This window comes from Panthera uncia (genome assembly GCF_023721935.1).
Source record: "Panthera uncia isolate 11264 chromosome A3 unlocalized genomic scaffold, Puncia_PCG_1.0 HiC_scaffold_11, whole genome shotgun sequence".
Classification (NCBI taxonomy): domain Eukaryota; kingdom Metazoa; phylum Chordata; class Mammalia; order Carnivora; family Felidae; genus Panthera; species Panthera uncia.
In genome coordinates this window covers 85,953,555-85,977,251 of record NW_026057578.1, presented here as the reverse complement: position 1 = coordinate 85,977,251, position 23,697 = coordinate 85,953,555, and the positions used below count along the sequence as shown (strand labels likewise).

The window sequence follows — 23,697 nt, the reverse complement described above, 5'->3', positions numbered from 1 at the left end:
CAATGGTTAGGAACACAGGTTCTACTCCACCAACTACCGAGCTAGCTAAGTTATTTCATCTCTCTCCGTGGCTCAATTTTTTCATCTATAAAATGGTTATTAAAGTTGCCAACCTCTAAAGATTAGTGTGAGGCCTGAAGAAGTTAACACAACCCTTAGAAGAATGGGTTCAGGCGAACCCTCAACAGGTCTACCAGCCCACGTGGCACCTTTGTGACAATTAAAGAAAGATGTCCCTTTCTTAAGACTCTTTACTTCCATGTCAGAAAATCGTCATATTTTACTGGTTTATTAGAACAAGACACTTTACTGCCACCTACTGGAAAATTGTTATAATAAATACAAATATATGGTATCTGCCCTGGAAACTGTATCTCTTTAGACACAGGGCCCTTGTGCAGTGCACAACCTACACGTCCATACAAGAAGGCCTTGACACTCAGGAGATGTTAACCATAAATAAAAGGACTATGCCGGATACTTTAGAGCTTGCCTTGTGTAATCTCATTTAACAAACAATAGAATCACTAGATTAATCCTCTAAGACTCTTGCTTTGGGCTCCTTCTCAAAGGATGGTGCATCCACGTACAAATGCCCTAACGTAGATGGTGGGAGCAGCTGGAGCACTGAAACACATTGGCTTCCTCCTGCCACAACCAACCCCAGCTGTCACTCTTGCCTGGTGACACACTGATGACACTACACTTCCCTGACCTGCAGCAGTAAGAAGTTCATTTCTAGAATCAGACAGACCTCAGTTCTGGTTCCAGCCCTGCTGCTTTCTAGCTGTTTGACCTTGGGCAAATTACTCAACGTCTGTGACTCATTACCCTCATATGAAGATCTGGGATAACAATACCCTTACGAGCTTGCTCCAACAATTCAATAAGAGAACAAACGTAAAGTGTCTGGCACCCAGGAGCTGCTCAGTAAACTGCAGTGCCTGTAAGGATTACATTATTGTTGTCGGTACCATTGTGTTTACCATTAGTGTTCTCGATCTCCCAGGGTGACTCGAGGAGAACCAAGCCACCAGAAGCATCTCTCAGAACGACACTGGCTTCCTATGTATCCCTATGTCATGGGGCATAAAGTGAAGGAATTCACAGTCTTGCTCCAAACCTTCAGTGCAGGTGGTGTGACGTAGGAAGCACCTACATTTGTAGACTGGCTGAGAGACGAATGCTGTCAGGAGGAGGGGTGATGTGTGCTTCACCCTGGAGGCAGGGCCCTTTAAAAGAAGGGTTTTTCCTGAAGGCCTGCTCATGGTCTGTTCGTGGCCTGCTGAAGGCTGATGCCCACTCCAATGTGGGAGGGGGGCGCCCAGGGGTAAAAACCCAAGGACAAAAGGAGCAAAAAGAAGGGATCAGGGAGGCAGAAAGATCAAACCTTTCTCACGTGCTTATAACATTCTCCTGAATCACCAGGAAAACTCATTAATATATTTCCCTGCCCAGAGCATTCCTCTCCAGGCTCCCAAACTCTGGGCAGTGTCCCTCCGATTCCTGTTTATCCTTCATTTCCATATGCCCTCTTTCCTCCCGGCTCTGTTGAGCTCTGTGGTGATGCTCCTCTCTACAGGCTGAGACCAGGATCCCCATTTTCAGGAACCTGTTTACGAGGAGGACAGGAAACAAGAACCTCCAGAAGGCTAGGCTCCAGTACCGTTTGGAGGAGGCCCTGGAGGAAGAAGGCAGGTGCACACAGCTGTGGAGCGCCAGGCCCGGCGGAAGCAGGAGGGAGAAACAAGCAGAGACAGTGGTTAGAGGTATGTCCGCGGGCAGCTCCTTCGGCATGGCGTGAGGCCACCGTTCTCACCCCAATGCTATCCCCGTCCACCTCACTGTCCCCAGGGGTCCAGGGACATCTTTGCTCCCTGCCATTTGTCACCAGGATCCCTGCCTCTACAGCCCATCCTCCACCCCCCGCCCGGCCTGCACGCCGCCACCACAGTCTTCTGCCCCCTCCGCACTGTGCACACTTCACTGCCCATCCCCGCCCTGTGGAGTTATCCCTGTACATCTACACCTAAAGGCTCTCTTGTTCCCCGACCCTGTCCCATCCTGTCCCCCCCAATTCTTCACACTATCTGCTGGATCCTTCCCTTCCCCATTTAACGATGGTCTCCCAGATCCTTCCCCAGCAGCTCTCTGCATCTTCAGGCAGCTTCCCTCCCTCTCCTCTCTCTCTCTGGAAAGTTCTGCCTCCATCCAGTCCCTCTCAAGTTCGATTCCACGAGGCCCTCTGCCCAGTGCACTCACCTCTGCCCCCTGCACCCCTGCCTTAGAAAATTCTCTGTCCAAAGTCAACAACAACCTGCTTGTAGCTCAGCCCAAAGGCCACTGGCAGGCTCCTGTCCTTCCCACTCCCTCAGCAGCATCCTGCCAGCTAACCTCAGCCTTCTTCCGGACGCCATCCCTCTGGTGCTTTTACACTGCCCCTCCACCTTCTCCACCCTCACCCTCTGCTGGCTGAGTCTCCTCCTGTGCCCAGCCCTCTCCTGGGCTTTCTGCCCCCGGGCATCTCCCCTAAGCCCCGGACCCACATCCCCAACCTCTTAGAGCTCAGTTCACCTGTGCACCCTACTGGCCCCTAACGCTGAACTGGTCACAAACTGGATTCTCTAACTTTGCCCTCAAAACCTGCTCTCTCAGAAACCAGTCCCACCATCCGCTTTGACAACCAACCAAAAAGCCCCATGCCACCTTGGCTCTCTTCCCCCACATCACGGTGCCCAATTGACCGCCTGGGGCCTTGGGGATTCTGTCTCCCAAACTTCTCGCATACTCATCCACCCGTCTCCTTCCCTTGGTTTGCACCCCCACCCTCTCTTGCCTGGATTCACTAGCATCCCCCTAAGTGGTCTCCTTGCGTCTGGTTTTGCAAATCCCTTCCCAAGAGCCAATGCATGCTGTACTCTGCAGCCAGCGGGAACTTTCTAAGAATGTCATTCTGTTTAAAACCCGTCCAACATTCACCAGCCACTCGGGATGAAGCCCATACTCCTCAGCATGGCCTCCAAGACCCTCATCTTCTAGTTCCTTCTGACTTCCTTGGTCTTGCCTCCCACTAGATAACCTTTCCTTCCGGGGTCCCGAACAGTGATGAGCCACTTCCCCGTACATGCTCAATCCGGCCCTTCTGAACACTAGCGGGTTGCAGGAGGCAGCACGCTCTCTTTACCTTTGAGGCTTGGAGTTGCTGGTCCCTCTGTCTGAAATGCTCTTCTGCCCACTTCATGTGGCTACATCCTACTCAGACTTCAGATCTCCATTTAAATCTTCCCTGGGGTCTTGAGCTCAGGGTAAACTTCCACAGCAACGTGACTCACTCCCATTGAAAGACCACCACCCTGTGCCATCTCTGTGTTAAACCAGCAATTCTACACACAGGGACCACAGCTGAAGTCTCCATCCCATAACTGCAGGACTATGAATGGGTAATTGAGAGGAGGGAGGGCGGGCAGAGGGGTGAATGGGTGGGTGGGAGGGTGGGTGGGTGGATAAAGAAAGGACTCTGGCATACTCTCCCCTCCTTCCCAGCACTCCTATCTGCACCAGCCTGCTTCATGGGTCCTCAACCCCCTCCCCAGTGCCTGCGTGTGGCTCCCTCTGAATGGCTTCCCATACCACCCACCTTCCTGAATCTAACACATCTTTCAGGGCCTCATTCAAGTTCTCCGTCCTCCAGAAAATCTCCCAACCACTCCGGAAACTTCTTACCACCCTACTCTCTGACTTCTTTTACCTCTAAGTGACAGTGTGGCCCGGTTTCCCAAGGCCCTGGCTGGTCTCTGACACCTCGCTGTGAGAGAGTCCTATGGCCCTGGCCAGACGGTCAACTCCTGAGCCTACGTTTCCCAACCTTCTCCTGGTCCGGCTGACTAGAGGGGTTCGACACCTCCTTCCAGGAAAGTGATTCTCAATGTGGCTGGGCTTCAGTGATCCTTACCACATCTGGCGAAGCATATCAGCACTGCCAGGCAGGGATAGATGTAGACTTAAAGTGTCACCAGGACATCCTAATTCACTGTCCTAGGTGAGACAGGGACTCTGAGGACCACAGACCTCAAGGGCAGCCATTCAAAGCCTAATTAGATGAAGCCACATCTGACCAATCCCTTCCTTGCTTACCCTCCCCACCCACCCTGAATGCAGGGCAGCCCCAGGACTTCCCCATGGATGGGTGTGCAGGGAGGGTGTTTACCGAGCTGCCTCAGATCCAGAGGACAAGGACCCAAGGATAGGTGAGGCTCACTCCCCCATCAGAGCAAAATCTACCCTTAAGCCCCCTTCAGTCTATCTGTCCAGCAGGCCAGCTCAGTACAGAGAGCTGAGGACAAGCCATGAGGGGGACTTCCTCTCCCAGGTCCTAGGGCCACCACACTAGACAGACATTCATTTCCAGGGTGGGGTTGAGGGAGGGGTTGAGCTCCCCCAGCCACCTAGGTTGTCCTGTTACCAGTAGCCCATAGACCGCCCCCCCTACCTGACCCAGCAGGGTACAGTCAGAGGACCCTCTGGACATTCAGATCCCGGTGGTTCCTCGGGAGGGGAGCCCCAGGCGGGGGCAGTCAGGCAGGCTGGGAGGGCTCCATTGTCTGCCTGCCCCACCCAGCTCGTTAGGAACAACATGTTGCTCTAATTACACTTCCCAGGAAAAACAGTGTTTTAAATTAAGGCCTTGGGGGAGGGAAAGGGGGATGGGGACCACTGGGTTTATTTTCCTGATTGCAAAACACCAAAATTTTCCTTCTAGTGGATTTGGGGGTGCGGGAGAGTACCTCATATACATCTCAGATTAAAAGCCATACCCGGGATTTGGAAGGGGATACGGTGACATCTGGTTGGTCCCCTGAGCCTTCAGTGAAAACATCCACGGAGCATGCAGTCCCTTCTCCCAGGGCATCCCCTGCCACAGAGCGGGACAGAAGAAGCAGAACCAAGCGTTCTGAACCACGCCCCCTTCAATGGTCAAGTCTGCAAGCCCCAGCTCACCCCAGGTGGAATCTCTCTCTCTCTCTCTGCACATGCTACACATCCTTGAGGCCCCTGGTTACTAAGGAAACCGCCACCTCTTCTGCTGCCCGTGCGTGCACGTGTGTATTCTTGCGCGTGTACACACTCGTACACACTCACACGTGCATGTGCACGCTCTCCAGTTCTCAGGAAATCTAAAATTGCAGTTTCTTTGAACTCATTCCCCTTGGCAGCACGGACCGCCTTTGTTCTCCAGACGAAAAGGAAAAGAAACGAGACAGAGGGCTCAGAAGAGGCGGGGAGAAGGAGGGAGACAGGGAGCCAGAGGCCAAGGAGCAAACAGAGGAAGAGGGAAACAGGAAGGGAGAGCAGGAAGAGGGGAAAGCGGGCAAGGCTCAGGAAGAGGGAGGATTCTTACTCTACTCTGGCAGAGAGACAGACAGGGGAGCTGGGGAAGGAAGTCCTCCCCTCACCCAAGCTCTCTGCAAGGACCCAGGTCTCCCAGACGTCACCACAGCCTCAAAGACACAAGACAAGAGACCCACTTCCCCACCAGAGCCCCCCAGAGAGGGCTGCTCCAGATGGGCATAAAGCCTGGGGGAGGGGAAATCATGTCAGCCAACAAACTGGCCCCAGGCAGGGCCAGGCCCTCAGTCCAAGACACTGCCACCTAGCCCCCTTCCCCAACCCCTTCTGCCAATCCTTGCTTCTGATGCTAGCTCAGCATCACCTCCTCCAGGAAGCCATCCCCACTGTCCTCCATCTGCTCTGGGAACCATCGGCATAGCACAGACACGTCGTTCCCAGACACTCCCACACAGGCATGGGATGCACTGGCCAGAGGCACTCCCACCAGAAAGGCCATCCTTAAACCATCCTTCAGAGTCACAAAAGCTTTCGAGGGCTCCCGTGGCCACTGGCCCAGAATCTAAGCTGCCAGCGGGCCTTTTCACAACCCTCAGGGAAAGCAGGAACACTCTTCACAGGGGTCAGGCCGGGAGCCTGGAGGGTGCTGAATAGGGGGATACAGGCAGAAGCTCGGCCACAGCAAAGACGAAAAGCCTGCTAAAGCGTCAGGCTTCCTGTAGGACAGCAGCAGCAGCCGAACTCACCTGGCTACCCCATCCCTGGGGACCCTTAAAACTAAATAGGACCCAAGACCTTGGCATGAGGCTTAGCCTGTAAGTGCAGGCAAAGGGGCTGAGCTATGGAGCCCCCAGGGTTGGGGTAGGGGCCCCTGAGAATGAGGGGGTCCACGAGATCATCTTCGGGAATTGTTCCCTGGACCAGCTGATACTCCAGTCATCCTACTGGGCCTCAGACCCTTTGAACCTGCCGACTCAGCCCAGTCCTGTGCCGAGCAGACCCCCAAGATTTGCTCTCCTCTGGCCCTGCTGACCCACACCCCGCCTCAGTCTGTGGCCTGGCTGGCTCTGCAGCAGGACACTTGGCTCTCTTCGGGGTCTGGCCCAAAAGCGGCAAATTTTGATTTGCTTCCTGACAGTGAGACCACAGCCAGATCCCTGCTCTCGGAATCTGAGCCTTCACTGTTACATATTACAAATCCAGTTATTAAGGACTTTAACTTTTTTTTAATAACTCATCCCTGGGCTGGGTCTTCTTCAGAGCAGGCTGTGGGTTTTGGCCACAAAGTGCTCTCAATCAAGAGAAAGGGCTCCGTGCTGCTTCCCTGGACAGGACTCTGCTCCCCTTTCCAAATCGGCAGTCTTTCGCAACTGCAGCCAGAAGCAGGAGGCTGCCTGTCAGGCCTAATTACGGCCAGCTCACTTGGCGGACCCCACCTCGGTCTGGGAGCAAAAGGAAGTGAGGTAAGGGGCGCGGGGCCTGCGGATCCCACATCCTGACCCTGCACTTCAAGTCCAAATTGCACTGAAAATGTCAAATGGTGTCCGCTCCCAGCCTGGGGATTCCCTGATGGCTGGAAGTGGCTGCCCTTTACCCAGTCCGTCTGACCAGGGCTCTCCTTCCTGTCTTCCTGCCCAGGCCTCTGCCCCTACTCACCCCTAGGACCCGCTCACAGATGTGTAGGAGGCTGTAAGGGAACGTGCTCCTCATCCCTCATGGCAAAGGATAGAGCCTTGCTTCCTCTGGAGGCAAACCTCCATCTTCTTCCAGAACCTAGGAATCCCCAACCCCACCAGCCCCTAAAGCAGCCAGGTCCTAAACTGGTGCTTGGCCCTTTGGGCCAAAGGCACGTTTCCTATCTTCCTGCAACAATGTCTGGCTAATGCTACCTTCACCAGAAAGGCTTCCTTGACGACTCTGGCCCCTTATGAACATTTTATTCTTGAAAACACGCCATCTGGTACTAAGCCAGATGAGACTCTGTATTTCTGCCAGGAGGTCTGGGTGAATCCAGCCTCCAACAGGGCAGCAAGCCTTCTGGGACCAAAATCATACCAGGACACAACCCACGCAGCTGTGGATCCACAGAGTGTGGGGAAGGAAAGCCAGTCAGATCTCTGAATGGCAGACGCCCACTGGGGCACCAGGAACCCAGAAGGCTCTGGGGTACTTGTCCAGGGGCAGTCCTTCTCCTTCCCTCTGTCCCTGCCCACCTACTCCCAGCTACAGGCCACAGCTGTGAGGGTTCAGCTCACCTCTTCCAGGATTCCTGATGTATCCTGCACCTGGGCCACACCATGGGATAGTCCACATCCAGAAGATTGGTGGGGGGGGAAGAGAGGAGGGAGGGTAAAAGTTTACCGTTAGTGATGAGAAGCACTAGCCTGGGGGAGAGATCCACAAACCAGATGTCGTCCTAAGAGAAACCAACAGAACCCGCTTCCCATCAAGGGTAAGGGTGATATGCTTCCAGCCATGCCCTCCACATGGTCCCTGAGAAAGAAGGGGTGATGGGTGTCGATGCAGAGACTGGTGCGAGAGGCCAAAGCATAAACCTCCAGCTCAGGCATCTCTAGAAGGGACAGGAGAAAGGAAAATAACAGATGGTGGGAAGGGTCCCAGACCCTGTGCAGCAGCCCCAGGAAGCAGACAGGCTGGACACCCTGGAGTTGCTGTTTCTACTGGAGCATGTGGACTTGGAGAGGAAAGAAGAAACAGCCCAGATCCCCAGGGACTGGCAGGCCTGAGGGCGGGAGCTTGGGCTGGGCAGGAGAGGGAGAAGGAAAAAGACTAGAGGGGTGGGGGGCAGAAGCAGAGGGTAGAGTTGGGGGCAGGGGGCAAAGGACAGCCTGCAGGGTAAGAACTGTCTGCAAATCGCACAGGCTACCTCATAAGCAGAGAGGCATCCAAACGGAGCCTGCTTCTCAAAGCCCCAGCTGAGCCTGGCGGAGAATAGTACTTCCTGAATCGCATAAGCAGGGGTACCAGTAAAGGGTCTGCATTTTCTACCACGACCCCCAGAAGAAGAAGGGGGAGCAGAAGTGAACTCCTCACCACTAGCAGAGGGAGGAAAAGTGCATCATGGTGGAAATGAGGAGTTGGGGAAGAGAGTCTAAATCACAGCTTCAGGAACTCAAGCGTGCGTCGGAATCCCTTGGGGGCTTATTCACACACAGGTTCCTGCGCTGCACCCTCAGGGTTCCCTTTAGTAGGTTTGAAGTGGGACCCAAGAATCGGCATTTCTTACATTATCCCAGGTGAGACTGCACTGAACACCACTGGGCTGAGCCGACAGTTTTCAGCCCTGGCTGCACATTAAAATCCCCTGGACAGCATGGAAGGATACCGGTGCCTGGGCCACTCCCCCAAAAGATTGTATTCTGTTTGGTCTGGGGTGCAGCCTGAGCATTGCTGATTTCTAAAGCTGCCCAAGGGATTCTTTTTTGTTTGTTTGTTTAATGTTTATTTATTTTGAGAGACAGAATGAGCACGAGTGGGGGAGGGGCAGAGGGAGAGAGGGAGAGAGAATCCCAAGCAGGCTCCGTGCTGTCAGCACAGAGCCTGACGCAGGATTTAAACCCAGGAACTGCTAGATCATGACACAAGCTGAAATCAGGAGTCAGGTGCTCAACCAACTGAGCCACCCACACCCCCCAGAAGGGGGTTTTGCTTCCCCATCAGGAAATCGAACCCTGGTCTCCCACGTGATAGACAGGGATACTCAACACTCTACTAACGAAGATGTTTATTTTTGAGAGAGAGAGAGCACGTGCTCAAGTGGTGGAGGGCAGAGAGGGAGGGAGACAAAGGATCTGAAGCAGGCTGTATGCCAATGTCAGTGCACCACCTGATGCAGGGCTCGATGCAGGGCTCAAACTCACAAACCGTGAGATATTGACCTGAGCCAAATTCGGATGCTTAACTGACTGGGCCACCCAGATACCGTATCTAAAGCTGCCCAAGGGATCCTAATATGCCTACTGCTGAGAGCCACTGGGCTGGGTGACCGTGAGGTCATTTCATTCAGAGAGTCTGTGATTCTTGGACTTCTCAGGGAAGAAGAGCAAGAAAGGCCAGAGCTGGGCAGGGACCCCACCCCCTGCCCACCTTGCCCCTGTGGTCCCACCAGGGCCTTCCCCTGCTTGAAGGCAGGACCATAATCGTGTATGCCTGATACTACTTCCTGACCCAGCAGGGGCTGCAAACCAGGAGGCTGGCAGTCAGTTAAAGAAGAAAAGGTAAGGGGCATCTGGGTGGCTCAGTCGGTTAAGCATCCGATTTCGGCTCAGGTCATGATCTCGCGTTCTGTGGGTTCAAGCCCCGCATTGGGCTCTGTGCTGACAGTTGGAGCCTGGAGCCTGCTCTGGATTCTGTCTCCCTGTCTCTCTGCCCCTCTCCTGCTCATGCTCACTCTCTCTCTCGCAAAAATAAATAAGCATTCAAAAAAATTAAAAAATAAAATAAAAAAGAAGAAGAAGAAGAAAGGGTAAAAGCAAGACTTACCTCAAAACCAGGAATATGGTGGATGGCCGGCTAGGGTGCAGAAAAAGAGCTTTTAGTCAGGTGCCTTTCACCCAAGGCCCCATCACCCCCTCCTTTCTGCCCTGGCCAGGCAGACGCATTTCCAACTGCAAAATGACACTCATGGAATAGGTCAGTGATAAGGCAGCGCAGGGGTTTGTAGACTTATTTGGAGGACTAGGGACTCCTCAGAGGAAGCTGGAAGTGGTGGGCGACTGCACGGGGAAGCCAGACGCCTCACCCAGAGCAGCCCGATTTCTCTCTGGCTGACACAGGGAGGTTCACATTGCATTCAGAGCAAGTTTAGAGACATGGCTCTAAACCAAATGCCCTATTTCACAGCAGGGAAGTGGCCAGCCCTGGGTCACACAGCGAGGCCCTGGACGAGGCAGCACTAGAACAGAAGTCCTGCCCGGACCCTTCCATGGAGATGCCCCCATCACAATTAAGCTCCCCCAAACCAGATCACAGAGGTCCTACTCCCAGAAACCACATCGACTTATGACCCAGGGAAAAATATATCCAATGGCCAGAAGATTCAAACATTCGAACACAGTCCAGGTTCCAACATTCTCCCCAATAGTTAGATCATGTCATGCTTTGGGGTTTAGAAAAGATGGGCAAAACCCATCCTCAGCAGGTGGCCTGACAGCAGGTGGCTGTTGGGTGTTCCCCACTGAGTTCAGGCCCCTGGTCGGGGAAGAAGGATGTATTGCAGCCCCCTCCCCTCCACTGGGGCATCCTCTCCCTGTGCCCCCCAACATTCCCCCACTAGGTACTCCCTGCCTGGGCCTCCTGGATCCAGACATGAACCAGCCTCACCTTCTCTCTCTGGATGAGCTCAAAAGAGGCCAGCAGCTCACCCGCTGGCTGGCTGCCCCTAATCAACGGGAACCAGGCCAGCCGGGGCATCCGTTCCAGACTCGGCTGACAGATGCAGCGTCCCATGAACTCGTCTGCACCCTAGACCCGGCATGGAGAAAGAAGAGTCAGCATCTCCCAGTCCGGGGCTCTGGGTGGCCTCAGAGCAATCACCAGACCTACATCTGGCCTCCTGAACTAGAAAGGGACTCAAGAGTCAGGGCATCCCCTGGTGCAGAATGGTGAGCTCTGCCCCCCTTAAAAGAATGTGAGGACAGTATGCAAGTGGCCTCCTGCCACTGTTGCTAGATTTGAATTCCCATCACAGTCGAATATCCCTCTGTCTGTCTAACTAGCCTTCACCTTGATTTCATTTAATCAAGCTCTGAGCCCATTAGAGACCAGGGTGGCACTAGCATTTCTCCAATGCCCTCAGCAGAGTAGGGATTTGACATTTCCAAGGGCTTTTGCCTCTCCTTTAAATTCCCCATTTCCAGCTGGGGAAACTGTGATCACTCATCAAGTTAAATGAGTCTTGTTAAAATGATGTTTTCTCATCTTATCATCCCTCTGCTCAGGCACCTTCCATGGCTCCCACTCCCTAGAGAATAGAGCCCACATCTCCTCCTGGCATGGAAGGCTCCTCATGGAGCCTGCTTGCCTCTGCTGGCCTGCCTCGTTCTCTCTGCACATCCCCTACTCCAGTCTGCTGGCCTCTGCTGCCCTCTCAGCCCCTGGCCTTCACATGGGCCATCTCCCCCGGCCGTACTACCCTCTGCCCTTCTAAGCCGTCACCCACAGCCCTGCCCAAGCTTGGCCCTCTGGCGTGGTCCTCTGTGACCTCACTGGCCTGTGATTCCGGCCTTGTGATTAGCTTCCCCAAGGGGACAGTGGCAGGACCTGGGTCTCAGCCAGATGGTGTGGCAGTTCTCACAAGCCCTAGTGCCTTGCCAAGGCCCTCATCTGGAAAGACCCAGAGTGGAATTGGAAGCCACTGTCTGCAGTCACACCACTGCTGGGGACGTCCCGAAGAGCCATACCAGAGTGGCAACCAGCTCCTGCATGGACCCCCACACAGCAGGTGATAGCCCAGCACCAACCTCTCAGCATGAACAGCAGCCAAATGCTGGGAGTGGTCCTGGAGGCCCCTCTGGCCCTGGTGTTGCCCCGTTAGTGGCTGGGTCATGGAGAGGTTGTGGGGAGGGGATCCGGGGCAGCCAGGCCAGCAGGAGGTCGAGGCAATGGGTATTCACCAACAGGTACGGAGTTATTTGACTATGTTAACAATGCACACAGCCTCTGCTCTCCCCCAGGACCCTGGAGCCCCACACCCAGAAGCCATGGCTCCTCTTCCCCCATGAGATCCCTCCCAGGCACTGGCCTGCAGGGGAGAGGCAGGGTCAGAGTAACATTGTAAAAGAGGAGGTGGGATGCTCTTGGAAGAAAGTGTCTGTGTGCTGCCGGCCTCCTGGCCAGCCCTGTTCTAGCACTTTCACCTGCTCCTCTGCCTAGTCCCCCCGCCCAGCACATCCCAGTCCTCCTCCCTCCCTCCTCTCCCTGCCCCAAAGGTGCCAGGCCCTGTGCTCTTTCCCAAACAGTCCCAAACAGGCTCTTCCTCCAGTTGCTCATTCCCCTCACTGAGCCAAGGGAAGTGCTCGCAGGTGGGCTTCCCCAGCCCAGGCCCGAGTTGCCCACTGCGAGTGGGCCGCCTCCACCTGGTGGGACACCTTAAACAGCATCACCTTGCCCCACCCCCTGCTGACCACACCCTCCCAGAGCATCTGACATCCAGCCATGGCAACTCTTTCTGGAAACGTCTTCCGGACCCTTCCCCTCCCCTTTTATCCGCGGCCACCCCCACCGACCCAGGCCGGACCTCTCTGCTACGTGCGCTGTCAGCCAGCCCAGTCTCTCCCTTTTCTCTTCTTTTTAAAATGTTGCTCGGCCCCGTCACTCCCTGCCTCCCCTGGCCTCATACTCCTTTCTCCTTCCTCCCAGCCTGCCCTCTGCTCTCCTCAGTCTCCCCCTGCCCCACACCGTGCTGCAATGCCTCTGTGCCTTGCCCCAACACCCCAATCACATTTCCTTCAGGGCCTAGGTCTGCCCCACGGCCTTCCCTCACATTCCAGCCCAGGGCTGTCTCTCCCTCCCGGGAACCTTCTAGAGCTGCACTGCTCAGTACCTGTGGCTATTTAAATTTAAAGTTTAATTAATTAAAACTGAAAGTTAAAATTCAGTTTCTCAGTTGCACTACCCACTTTCACTGCTCGATCACCATGGGCGGCGAGGGGCTCACATTCTGAATGGACAGCCGTAGAGCATTCCCAGCATCGCAGGAGGTTCTGTTGGACAGCTCTGGAGGGCCCTGCCTGTGCTACTGGAGGATTCCCTGCTCTGTGGGTGATTCTCGGCTCCCACCTAGACTGGGAACCCCAAGTGCAGAGCCACTCAGCCTAGCACACAAGTGCCTGATAAACGTTTGTGGAGTCAATGCAGCTCTCAGATGGGGACAAGGAACTGGCCTGGGATCTTACAAGCAGGTTAGAGGCAGAGAAACCCTGACCCCCAGCCAAACACCCTTTCCAGTTCCATCCCCTGTGTCTGCCACCGGCACAGCACATGTGTGAGCAATCCAATTTTAATTACTCTAGAATAGTTTTAAATTCCCTGTAGGCTGTGGGGTCAGGAAGAGGCCACCTGGCTGGGTAGCCCTCACAGTGGTGTCTCCCCCCCACTCCTGCAGGGCGTGGGCAGTGAGGGGACAAGGGAGGAAGGCAAGCAGACTCACGTAGGTGTCATGGTCATACAGCTCCACCACAATGCTGGGCGGTTGCTCGGCAATGCTGGCTGGCTCACCAAAGATCTCAATCTCATAGAAGATGAGTGTCTGGTCCCAGGTGGGGTTCAGAGTGTTCTTCGCCACCACGGTCTTCTGGCTCTGGTGCAGGAAGGAGACGATGGCGTAGGGATCTGTGTGGGCCGGGCACAGGGAAGGGAGGCAGGACACAGCAGAGACCGTGAGAGTCGCCCGCTCAGGAGTCATGCGGACCACAAAGCTGGAGCAGAGTCATGGCCGCCGCACTGCAGCAAAAACCTACAGGTGGGAGCCCACTTCCCCAGGGACCCTCACCTAGGTCTCTGTAAGGCCAGCTGGTGGGCCACAATGGGGAAATAGAGACAAGGTCCAGGAGAGCAGGCCAGAGATCCAAAGAACTCCCCTACTGGACTCCTCCCTGGGCTGGCTGCCGGAGGCCAGGCCCAGCTAGAGGAAGCAAGTGCCCAGATGATGCATTCATTCCTTCATCCAGCAAGCATTTATTGAATGGCTTCTACATGCCAGGCCAGGAACTAGGTGCTAGGGGCTGAGAATACATACAATTGAAGCAAAAACATAATCCATGCAAGCAACCATAAAACCACAATCCTGATCAGCACTTTGAAGAGTGCATATAAGGTGCGGGGGCATGTGTGAGACAGTGTGAGAGAAGGGCCTATCTTCCTCAAGAAAGGGAGAGCAGACCAGAGATGTCGGTGCCATCAGACCGGGGTGCCTAGGCCTGCATTTCAGCAAGCCCCCTCTGGCGGCCACACAGCCTGGAGGGAGCAGGGACATCAGTTATGAGGTCTGTGTGAGCATGGGTGATAGTGATGCTTAGATGGGCAAGGACACCAGAGGGAAGCACATGGGCTCATAAGCTGTTTAGCAGTAGGTGGGGTTCAGCGAAGCCCTGAGATCCCTGCAGCTCCCTGCTGCCCCAGACTATTTTGAAGTCTTCCAGCCCCAGGCATGCTGGCTGGGGGCCCATGTGCTGGCAATTCCCCCTGCCTGCTTCCAAAGGTAAGTTGGTGTTACTAGAGAAGATCCTATGGCAGTGGCTCTAAAATGTGAGCATACAGCAGAATTACCCGGAAGGCTTCCCCAGACTGCTGGGCCCCACCCCCAGAGACGTATTCCTCAGGTCTGGGGTGGGACCTGAGAATTTGCATTTCTAACAAGTTCCCAGGAGTACTGATGTGGTCTTCCAGGGCCACACTTTGGAAACCAGTGAAGGAGAAAGTCCTACGGAACTGAATGCATGTAACTTGGGACAGGGGCAGAGGGCCCAGAGGTGGGGCTCCTCCAACTTCTCCAATTAGGATGTCAGACTTGGTGCAGGGTCCAGTTTGCTGCCATTTTGTAAGACCCAGAGTACCAGGCATTTGCACAGGAAAGTCTGGAGATGCAGGAAGCTGGCAGTTGGATGCTAGATGTCTGGGAGGGCTGAGCCCAAACGCTCTCACACATGCCTTATACCCTTGGCACCTGCTCCAGCCTGCAGCATCCTGCATCCTCTGAGCCTCACAGTTTAGCCCCAGTGGTGCTCTAACCCCCATGTGACCTCAAGAGATGCTCAGCACTAGAGGTCCGGTGCTGGGAGGTCCAGCTATAATGCTGGGGCTGAGATGGGGAGACAGCACTTCCTCACAAAGGGAAGGGGAGCAGGATAGGTTCCTTGGCCATAAGGAGTCTAAGTGGCATACTATGGCCATTGTGCAGGAGGTGACAGAGAGTGACCATAGAAGAGGTGAAAGACTGGGATGGAGAGTGGGAGGGCTCCCATCAAGAGATGAAGAGAGTAGGATCCAAGATTCTGGTTGTTGGCCGATGGGCTAGTTTTAAGGGTGGGGGAGATCCAACTTAGGAGGCAGAAGCCATGGGCACTCATTGGCTGAATAATGCTGGGTTGGGCTAACAGGAGGGAGCCACCCACACGGAACCAGACTTTAAGCACAAAATCACAGTGCAGTCAAGGCTGGAGGGCTTCCTGAAGGAAACTGGTTTTGAACTTGATCCTGTGGGTAGAAGAGGGCAATGCAAGGCCTTTGACAGGGGAAGGGACAGAGGAGACATGCCCACCCATCCTGCCACCGCTACCTGGTGGAAGCCTCCCTGGCATGGGGCTCCCCCTTCCGTGCACCGGCCCTGGCAGGGTGGGCCCCAAGCACTTCCCCTCCTGCCCCTGGCAGGGCCCAGCGGCGTCTGTGCATTTAATGAAACCGTCTGGCTGTGATACCATCAGTTCCAAGCTCGGCAGAGAACCTCTCCCTGGTTCCAGTAAGGGAAAGAGGGCGCGTTCTGATAAATAAAACCATATTAGAGAGCCGGCGAAAAAGCCCCTTTTGTTCCCACCCCCCGTGCTTCCCAACGCTTTATTTTTATAAGCGCGAGGGCCCCAGACCGACCGCGTTTACACAAAGATCACAATTGCACATTGTAGCGGCTGTGCACGCTGTGTTGGTGTTGCCAGCACCCCCCACGCTGCCCCCCCCCCCAGCAGGCCGACTCCTTCCAGCAGCCCCAGCAGGGCAAGCAATGAGCTCAGCTCTGGGGGAACAGGGAGGGGGTGGCTTTCAAACAAAAATCACCCAGACCCACACACGCGCCCCACCCGCCCATGGGAAGAAAAAACACACAACAAAGGCATTGTAAAGAGCAGGCCTGGAGGCCGGGGCCTCAGACACTGGGCTACTGTGTGCTGGGGCCTGGCTTCTCCCCCCACAGGGCCCAGCCCCTCCAAAAAAAAGAAACAAGGCAGGCGGGGGTGTTGCTGAAGCAAGGTGGTCAGATGAGGGAAGGCCAGACAACCGCACAGACACATCCCTCTTCCAGGAAAGCCAAGAGGAAGGAGAAACAGATCCCCAAGGGGAGGTGGAAGGGAAGATAAGGGGCTGGTTCTTCTCTGTCGGCCCCAGCCTAGCCCTCTCCCCAGGGCCACTCCCATAAAAGAGGGGCGGCATTGGCCCCTAGGCCTCACCCCCCAACCCACACGGAGCTGAAATGGAAAGTGGCTGGATCCGAGCTCTCTAAGCACCACTAACTGTCCCAGGAAGCTCCAGCCATGAACACACATGGTTCTACTGGGCACCATCACCTAGAGAGGCCCCAGGCAGGTGGTTCTTTTGCTGGACCTAGAGCCCTGCACCTGAGCTCTGCTGCTCAGACCTTCCTAGAGCCTTCCTAAACCTTTACAGTACACTAAGCTTTCCTCATAGGCCCTGCCACCTTCCCAGCTCAGATCACCAGAATGGGGGACAGGGCAGGTGGCATCATCCTACTTGTCCCCATGAAGACTAGGTTACTAGCCCATGCTCAAACGTGACGAGGGCTAGACCCCCTGACTCCTAGTCTAGTGCTCCTTCCACCATGCCATGCTTTTAGGAGAAGAACCCTTAAGAGAGAGGGGAGTAGACCACAAATAAGGCAGTGCAAATTAAAACTATAGCATAGCAATATTTTCCCTATTAAGTTAGAAAAATTGTTCAGAATTATAAAACCCAGTGCTGGCAAATATTTGATGAAATAGGTACTCTCCTTTACTGCTGGAAGCAATTCAGGAAAGCAACTGGGCATTATGCCCTAAAACACATAAAACTGTTTATATTTTGTTTCCTATATTCCTGGGAATCATCCAAATTAACCAAAAAGCTATATGTATAGAGATGTTCATTCCAGCATTATTTGTAATCCATCATTCATACAATATACAATTTCTGACTGCCCAGCACGTGGTAGGTAAGCACAGCACTAGGAAAACGAACATAAATGAGATGCAATCTAGGCTCTTAGGATCATGACTATGGTTGGAAATGGTGACCACACAACAGAATCCAAGGTGATGTGCAACTTAATAGGGGAATGTATAAGATGCTGCTGGTGGGGGACAGCCCACGTAGCCTGGTGGCATCAGGTCAGTCTTCTCATAGGAGGTCTCCCACCATGAGTCTCAAGAAGGAAGAGTAACCACGGCAGACCAAGGAAGAGGGGGCATTCTAGACATCCAGCGTGGCATACGCAAAGACACCAAAGAGCATGGGCATTTGGGAAACAACAGGAGCTGGTCTGGCTGAGGAGGGGAAGCCCAGGGCAGTGGGGACAAAAGAGGGAGGAGGAAGCGAGGCAGCTCACAAAGGTCCCAGATCCAAGCTGAGCAATTCAGACTGAATCCTGTAGATCAGGGTTTCCCAAAATGTGTTCTTCGTAAATGCGAGTTCCCTGGGGAGCTAATGAGTGCTTAAACAAGTCAAACAGGCTCCTTTCCTGCAGCCATTTCAGAGCCTCTCAATGCCACTGTGCATCGTAAATCTTCAAGTGTGTAGTGTTTCTCAGTCTCCCTTGCTCAGGGACCCTTTTTAAGTGGAGCATTTCACAAGCCTCCAATGCACTTTGGAAAACAGCTCCGTAAGCTCAACGGGAGAATTCCCCTAGCCGGAGCCAACCTGACAGAAAGCTGTGCTTCAGGAGGAGGTGGGCCGTGACTGGGGTCCAGACACAGTAAGCCCCAAAGCAAGAGCTCTCCGGCCCCACCCAAGACAGAGTCTGGATCTGGGTGAAAACTAAGCACCGGTCCCCACGGAGGTGAACTCAGCTGTGGGGCAGCCATGGATCATCAGACCTCATTGCGGCCTGCCCTGGAGGAGCACCTCTCAGGGCCACCTGCCTGCCACACATCTTTGATCTACCAGGAGCCATGAGGCCAACAAAGAGGGCACAGGACCTTCTGCTTTCTTAAGAAACCCCACTCTGGTAAATTAATAACTTGGCATCTGGTCTACCTACCCTCCCTGATTTGCTTGGTTAAAACCAAGTCAGGCCGCCTCAGCCCAGTGACCTGCAAGATCCTCAAAGAGGAGTGTCTGATTCCCCCATGGTAAGGACCATCTTCTGATACGTGGTGACCTCACAACAGAGCTGCCCACGGGGTGTCTGTCTTGGCGGGAGATCTGTAAGCAGAGCTTATGGCTCACTCAAACCCCAGCCGAGGTGCCCAGCTGGAGGAGAGAGCAAATCAGAATTTCCTGGGGAACATTTTGGCAAATGAGACAGCTTCTGTCCTGATTTCTTTTGAGAAACACCATTCTACACTGAAGAGCAGTTCCGCTCAGGCTGAAGCGTAAGGAAGCGATGCTCTCCGCTAGATACAGCGTTGAGGACATGTGATTTCTAAGTCCTCCAGAGTCATATCTTTCCCAGTCAAACTGAATTCAGTGCACAGTATAGATGCTCACCAAGCAGGGGCGATCCCAACCCAATATCAAAGCGAAGTCACTTGAGTTAAGCATCATTTTACATTTTTTAATGCCTAATTGCTACACAGGTCACACATGCTCACAACCACAAGCCACACACATCCTTCTAGTGCCTGGAGAATCAATGCTGGCTATATATTCAAACCCCACCGGAGGTGGAATCCTCATGCAGCCTGGGCAGAACATCACAAGCCTCCCTTTCCTGCCTGGGTTTAATATTATTCAACAAGTATTTCCTGGGCAGTTCCTGTGTGTCCCCCCAAACCCCTCGGCCAGAGAGAGAAGGAAGCAGACACAGCCCCCCCCCCCCCCCCCCCGCTTTGGGCAGCCCCAAGGCCCACCCCTCAGGGCACAAGCAGAGAGTACAGCTCAGGGCCATGGGAGCCCGGCAGTGCAGGAAAGGCCTAGAGCACCACAGGTCACAGTCGATGGAGTACTTCTGGAGGAGAGCCCTCTCTGCCCCAGACACATGGCAGGCAGGCTGAGGGTGATACCGGTGACAGACACTGCGCTAGACCCTCCCCTGGCCCCAGACATTCTGGATTCACACATGAGTTTCCTCCACGAAATGCCAGCCGGTGGCCACGCACAGCCTCCGGCCGCCAGCCGCCCCAGGGTCAGTGCCAGGGGAGAAATTGCTTTGGTTTAGGGTTTGGGAGTGAAAATAAACACTCAGGGTTTTATAGGTTCACCCATGTTGGCTGCTGTTTTCCTTTCCAGCAGCTGGTCAATCAGGCCTTTCATTCAGAAGCCAGCAGCCTCTGAGGAAGCCCTGGGCAGTGCCCTCAAAGCTCAAGGGATGTTTATTTGGGGGAGGGGGTGGGACTGGGATGGAAAGTGTGACATCTCCCACAGACCAGCACCAGGCTGACCTGCCTGTGGTCCCCAGGGTGCATGCTGCCTCCTAGTGGGTTCCTTAGGAGGGGCTCCCTCCCTGCAGGGGCCTCGGCCAGCCTAACCCACAGAGGACGAGGGCTCCCCCTCCTTGCCACACGCCCACACGAGCCTGCCGCCTGCACCCCCATCTCTCATGCCTCCCTCAAGGAGGAAGAAGCAAGGCTGTAGATTAGTCCACCTCTTTTCTCTGGGCTACATTCCAATTGTCAGCAAGCATCCTGGCAGGTTCCCAACAAGGGGCAATCGCGTATCTGCCCCTAGCCCGCCAGTCCCTGCGTGTTAGTTTTGCATGTGCTTTTCAGAGGGCACCCTCAGGACCCCAGGCCCAAAGCACAGAAGAGAAATTGCCCCATCCACCGTGTGCCTGGCTGCACAGGGCTGGAAAACAGGTCACCGAGAGGACAAAATGCGAGGAAACACAGCTGCTAGGGGTGAGGGATGAAAGTGGGCCCCCATGGGGGGAGGAGCAGGGCGAGGAGGAGGACAGGCAGGTGGCTATAGGCTGCAGTGCCTTTCTAGGAACAGAGAGTCACTCTCATAGAAGAACTCAGTTCTACTCAATTAAGCAGCAAGCTTTTGGAGGGTGGTAAGTCACTTGTCAGCTATTTTCACTCAAGCAATTTAGTTAAGCATCTGAGTCTCAGTTTTCCTCATCTATAAAATGGAGATATGAAATACCCACTTCAGAGGAGAGTTGTAAGGGTTACATGAAATAATGCCAGTAAAATGCCTAGGCTTGTCGTGAGCACTCAGTAAGTATTCACTCTTTAGCTACCAATGCTGCAGGTTCAAAGGCAAAGATAAAGCCCCTTCCTAGAGGTGTTCACAATCATAGTGAGAAAGATAGATGTCAACTGATCTATGCAGTGGTCAGGGCTCTGAGAGATGTGTTGGTGGGGAGCTGGCCAAGTGTTGAGGAAGGAACAACCAGCTCAGCTCAGGGAAAAGTCAGAGCATCTGGGCTGCGTCTTAAAGAATGAGTAGGTGTTTGCAGGGTTCAAGATAGAAGGAATACATCTAGACAGAGAGAACACTGAGTACAAAGGTCAGGAACGTGGAAAAGCTCAACAAATGTTGACAAAAGCTGGCGAGGCCAGAACTAGTGGTTAAAGGTAAAATAGGGAAAGGTTAAAGGCAAGGTCCACAGGGGTCAGGTCAACAAAGGAGCTGTCTGCCAGGCTAAGCGCTGGGGATTTCTCTCTCAGTGTCTAGAGTTGAAATCAGAGCAGTGACATGACCAGATCTGTCTGAGGCAGTGTGGAAAGTGGCAGGGAGACCACGAGTTGACCAGCGTGTCCAAAGAAGAAGGGGCGAGGCCAGTCCTCAGGAACATCTGCAAGAGAAATTCAGAAGCCAGAATCAACAGGACCAGATGACTGATGGTTTCCAAACTGATGGATAATAGACACATGCTGATGTGATGCCAGGACCAAGATAGGCAACAAAGGGACCCCTGGATCAGGGGAGGAGGGCACACGGAATTCAGTTTGGACAGGATGAACTGAGGAGCCGCTGAGGCATCCAGGGGGAGATACTTAAGATGTGACTGGACATCAGGGGCGCCTATCAACTAAAAGCCTAGAAGCTTCCCTGACATGAGTGGTCCATGAAGCCAGGGAAGGTGAGGGGACCCCAGTGCCCAGAGAAGAGGACACAGACCATCAGGACCATCAGACTGAGAGGGCCATGAAGCTGAGAAGGAGCAGGTAGAGTAGTAAGAGGCTGCAGAAGACCTAGGAGAAAGAAGTATCCCTGGGGGTCAAGGCCAGAGAGACTTCCAGAAGGAAACGATGGTCAGTAAAGCCAAACCCTGCAGAAGGGTCAAGCAGGCCACCTGACAACCAGATAAGCCATAGTGACCCTGGCAGCCACCTCCACAAAGCCAACAAACACAGCTAAAGCCCCCACCCATAGACGAAGCCCCGGGGCCATGTTTCCTATGGTCCAAAGGTCTGATGGCTCAGCTCCCAACCTGCAATCCCTGGTCCCTGGCTCCCCTCCCACCTACCAGAAAAAGAGTCCTTGTCCATCGAGGGCAGGTCCCGGGCCTGGTACATGTAGCAGCGTAGGTGGTAGCGGTTCCCATCTGCACCAAGGAAAAACCAGAGATGCCAAGTGAGGGGCTAGGAGTGGCTAAGAGGGGGAGCTGGGGCGAGGGTAGAGTCTACCCCTAGGAGGGGCCACAGATGAAGGGTCTGAGCAATAGAAATGACACACATCACATTATGTGGGAGTGAGCCCCCCACAGGATCAGAACAGACTACAGCTCAAAGGTAGACACCTAAGTGCCATGTTCTTGGGCCTAGTGAGAAGTGGTGAGGGGGGATGGAAGAGAAAGAGGAGGAAAGGCCAAATAAATGATGGGGGCAGCCACAATGCACAGGGTCTTGAATGCCTGATTCCAAGCATTGAGTTGATGCACACGCCACACGTAGATAGATGTGTGCATGTGCTCACAGATGCCTGCACACACACACACACCCCCAAAAGATACTGACCCACCACAGAGCACATAGACTCGATTCTCCCTAGCCCCCCATATACACTGGACCATATAACCCCATACAAACAAGCACAAGGTTACACATCCATCCATATCACCCCTGTAGACACCCCCAAGCATCACTTACAATCAAAGATGCAGGAAATCGTGGGTCTGTTCACACCAAAGCTCAAGGTGGACACGGACATGGAATCTTCACTCTTGTCGTCCACCACGCCGCCCTGGAGACACAGAGCTGGTCATGGCTGATTCTGACCCCAGAGCCTGGGAGTGGCAGGGAGACTGGCCTGGGTCAGGAGACCTCTAGCCACTCTTTGGATGCTGAGAGCTGGGCCATCAGCCTCTAATTTTACTCTAGGGTAGCACATCCTCCTACAGCATCCCCAGACTCCAATGTCAAGTCCACAGGAAAATTGTTCTCTCTCTCTCTCTCTCTCTCTCTCTCTCTCTCTCTCTCTCCAATGGAGACTAGACTCAGAATGGAATTTTGAGTTATTCCAACCCAAGAGGTTAGAGTCTGATAGAAGGAAGGACTCCAAGGGAGAGAATCCAGTGGGGATTTTCCCAGTGGGATGAGTTAAGAGAAGCCAAAGTCTGGAGGGCCCGGCCCACCATCTCTGTCCACCCCCTACATATTTGGACACCGGGTCCTAGCTCTGGGAGAGGCTATACCGCATCATCACCACCTCTCAACCAGCTCCCCCTGAACTGAGGGTGAAAGAGAGTGCAGGTTGAGGCCAGGACAGGCACAGGAGCAGGAGGCTGACTCAGAAGCCAGTCTGCAGTTTACTGCACATAAAGTTAGTCAGTCAGCCCCTCACTTTGTCCTTGTTAGCACTGGGCTCTAGCCACTGGGCCACACACCAGCTTCCTTGGACCAGATGCCCACTCTCTGATGCATCCAGGGCCACCTCTGCCAACCTTCAGCCTCTCACTGGGGTCCTGAATGGTTTGGGGAACTCGGAGACTAAGCAGGACCTCCCCCTCAGTGACAGAGAGATACAGTGGCCTGCTTCCTGTGATCACAACTTCAACACAAGCTCTAGAACCAGACTGCTGGAGCTCCAATTCTGGTCCTGTCACTTATCGGCTGTTTCACTTTGGGCAGCTTGCTTAATCTCTCTGAACCAGTCTCTCTGTAAATTTGGAATAATTCTACAGTATCTAGCTCAGAGAGCTGCTGTCATTGTTAAGGAAATACATTACATATTGTTCTTAGCACAGCTCCTGGCACATAATAAATGCTCAACCGATGTTTGCCATTAATGATCTTATGAGAGAAATGAGGCACAGGTGGGACAAAGGCAGGGTAGGTCATAAACTATAAAGTTTGCAATTATACTCGGGGGTGGTTCATATACCTCATATTTGTTCAAAATTATTCCAGGAGCTGGAAAAGTGGACATTTCAGGAGCCACAGCCCTGGGTAGAAATCAAAAGCAATCAATCAAGCAATCAATCTCTCAACACACACACACACACACACACACACACACACACAC

General features: G+C 53.9%; 1 protein-coding gene across 8 annotated transcripts in view; it reads right to left on the bottom strand.

Annotated features, from left to right (window-relative positions):
* Window positions 1–23,697, bottom strand: part of DYSF (dysferlin) — a 224,604-nt gene that overhangs the window by 69,046 nt on the left and 131,861 nt on the right. For all 8 annotated transcript variants that reach the window (XM_049651675.1, XM_049651676.1, XM_049651678.1 and 5 more), the window contains 6 exons: window positions 22,323–22,416; window positions 21,701–21,778; window positions 13,517–13,698; window positions 10,690–10,830; window positions 9,850–9,879; window positions 7,602–7,631 (listed from right to left, as the gene is read on the bottom strand). In XM_049651675.1, the coding sequence (XP_049507632.1) occupies window positions 7,602–7,631; window positions 9,850–9,879; window positions 10,690–10,830; window positions 13,517–13,698; window positions 21,701–21,778; window positions 22,323–22,416 (555 nt within the window). The remainder of the gene's footprint in view (window positions 1–7,601; window positions 7,632–9,849; window positions 9,880–10,689; window positions 10,831–13,516; window positions 13,699–21,700; window positions 21,779–22,322; window positions 22,417–23,697) is intronic.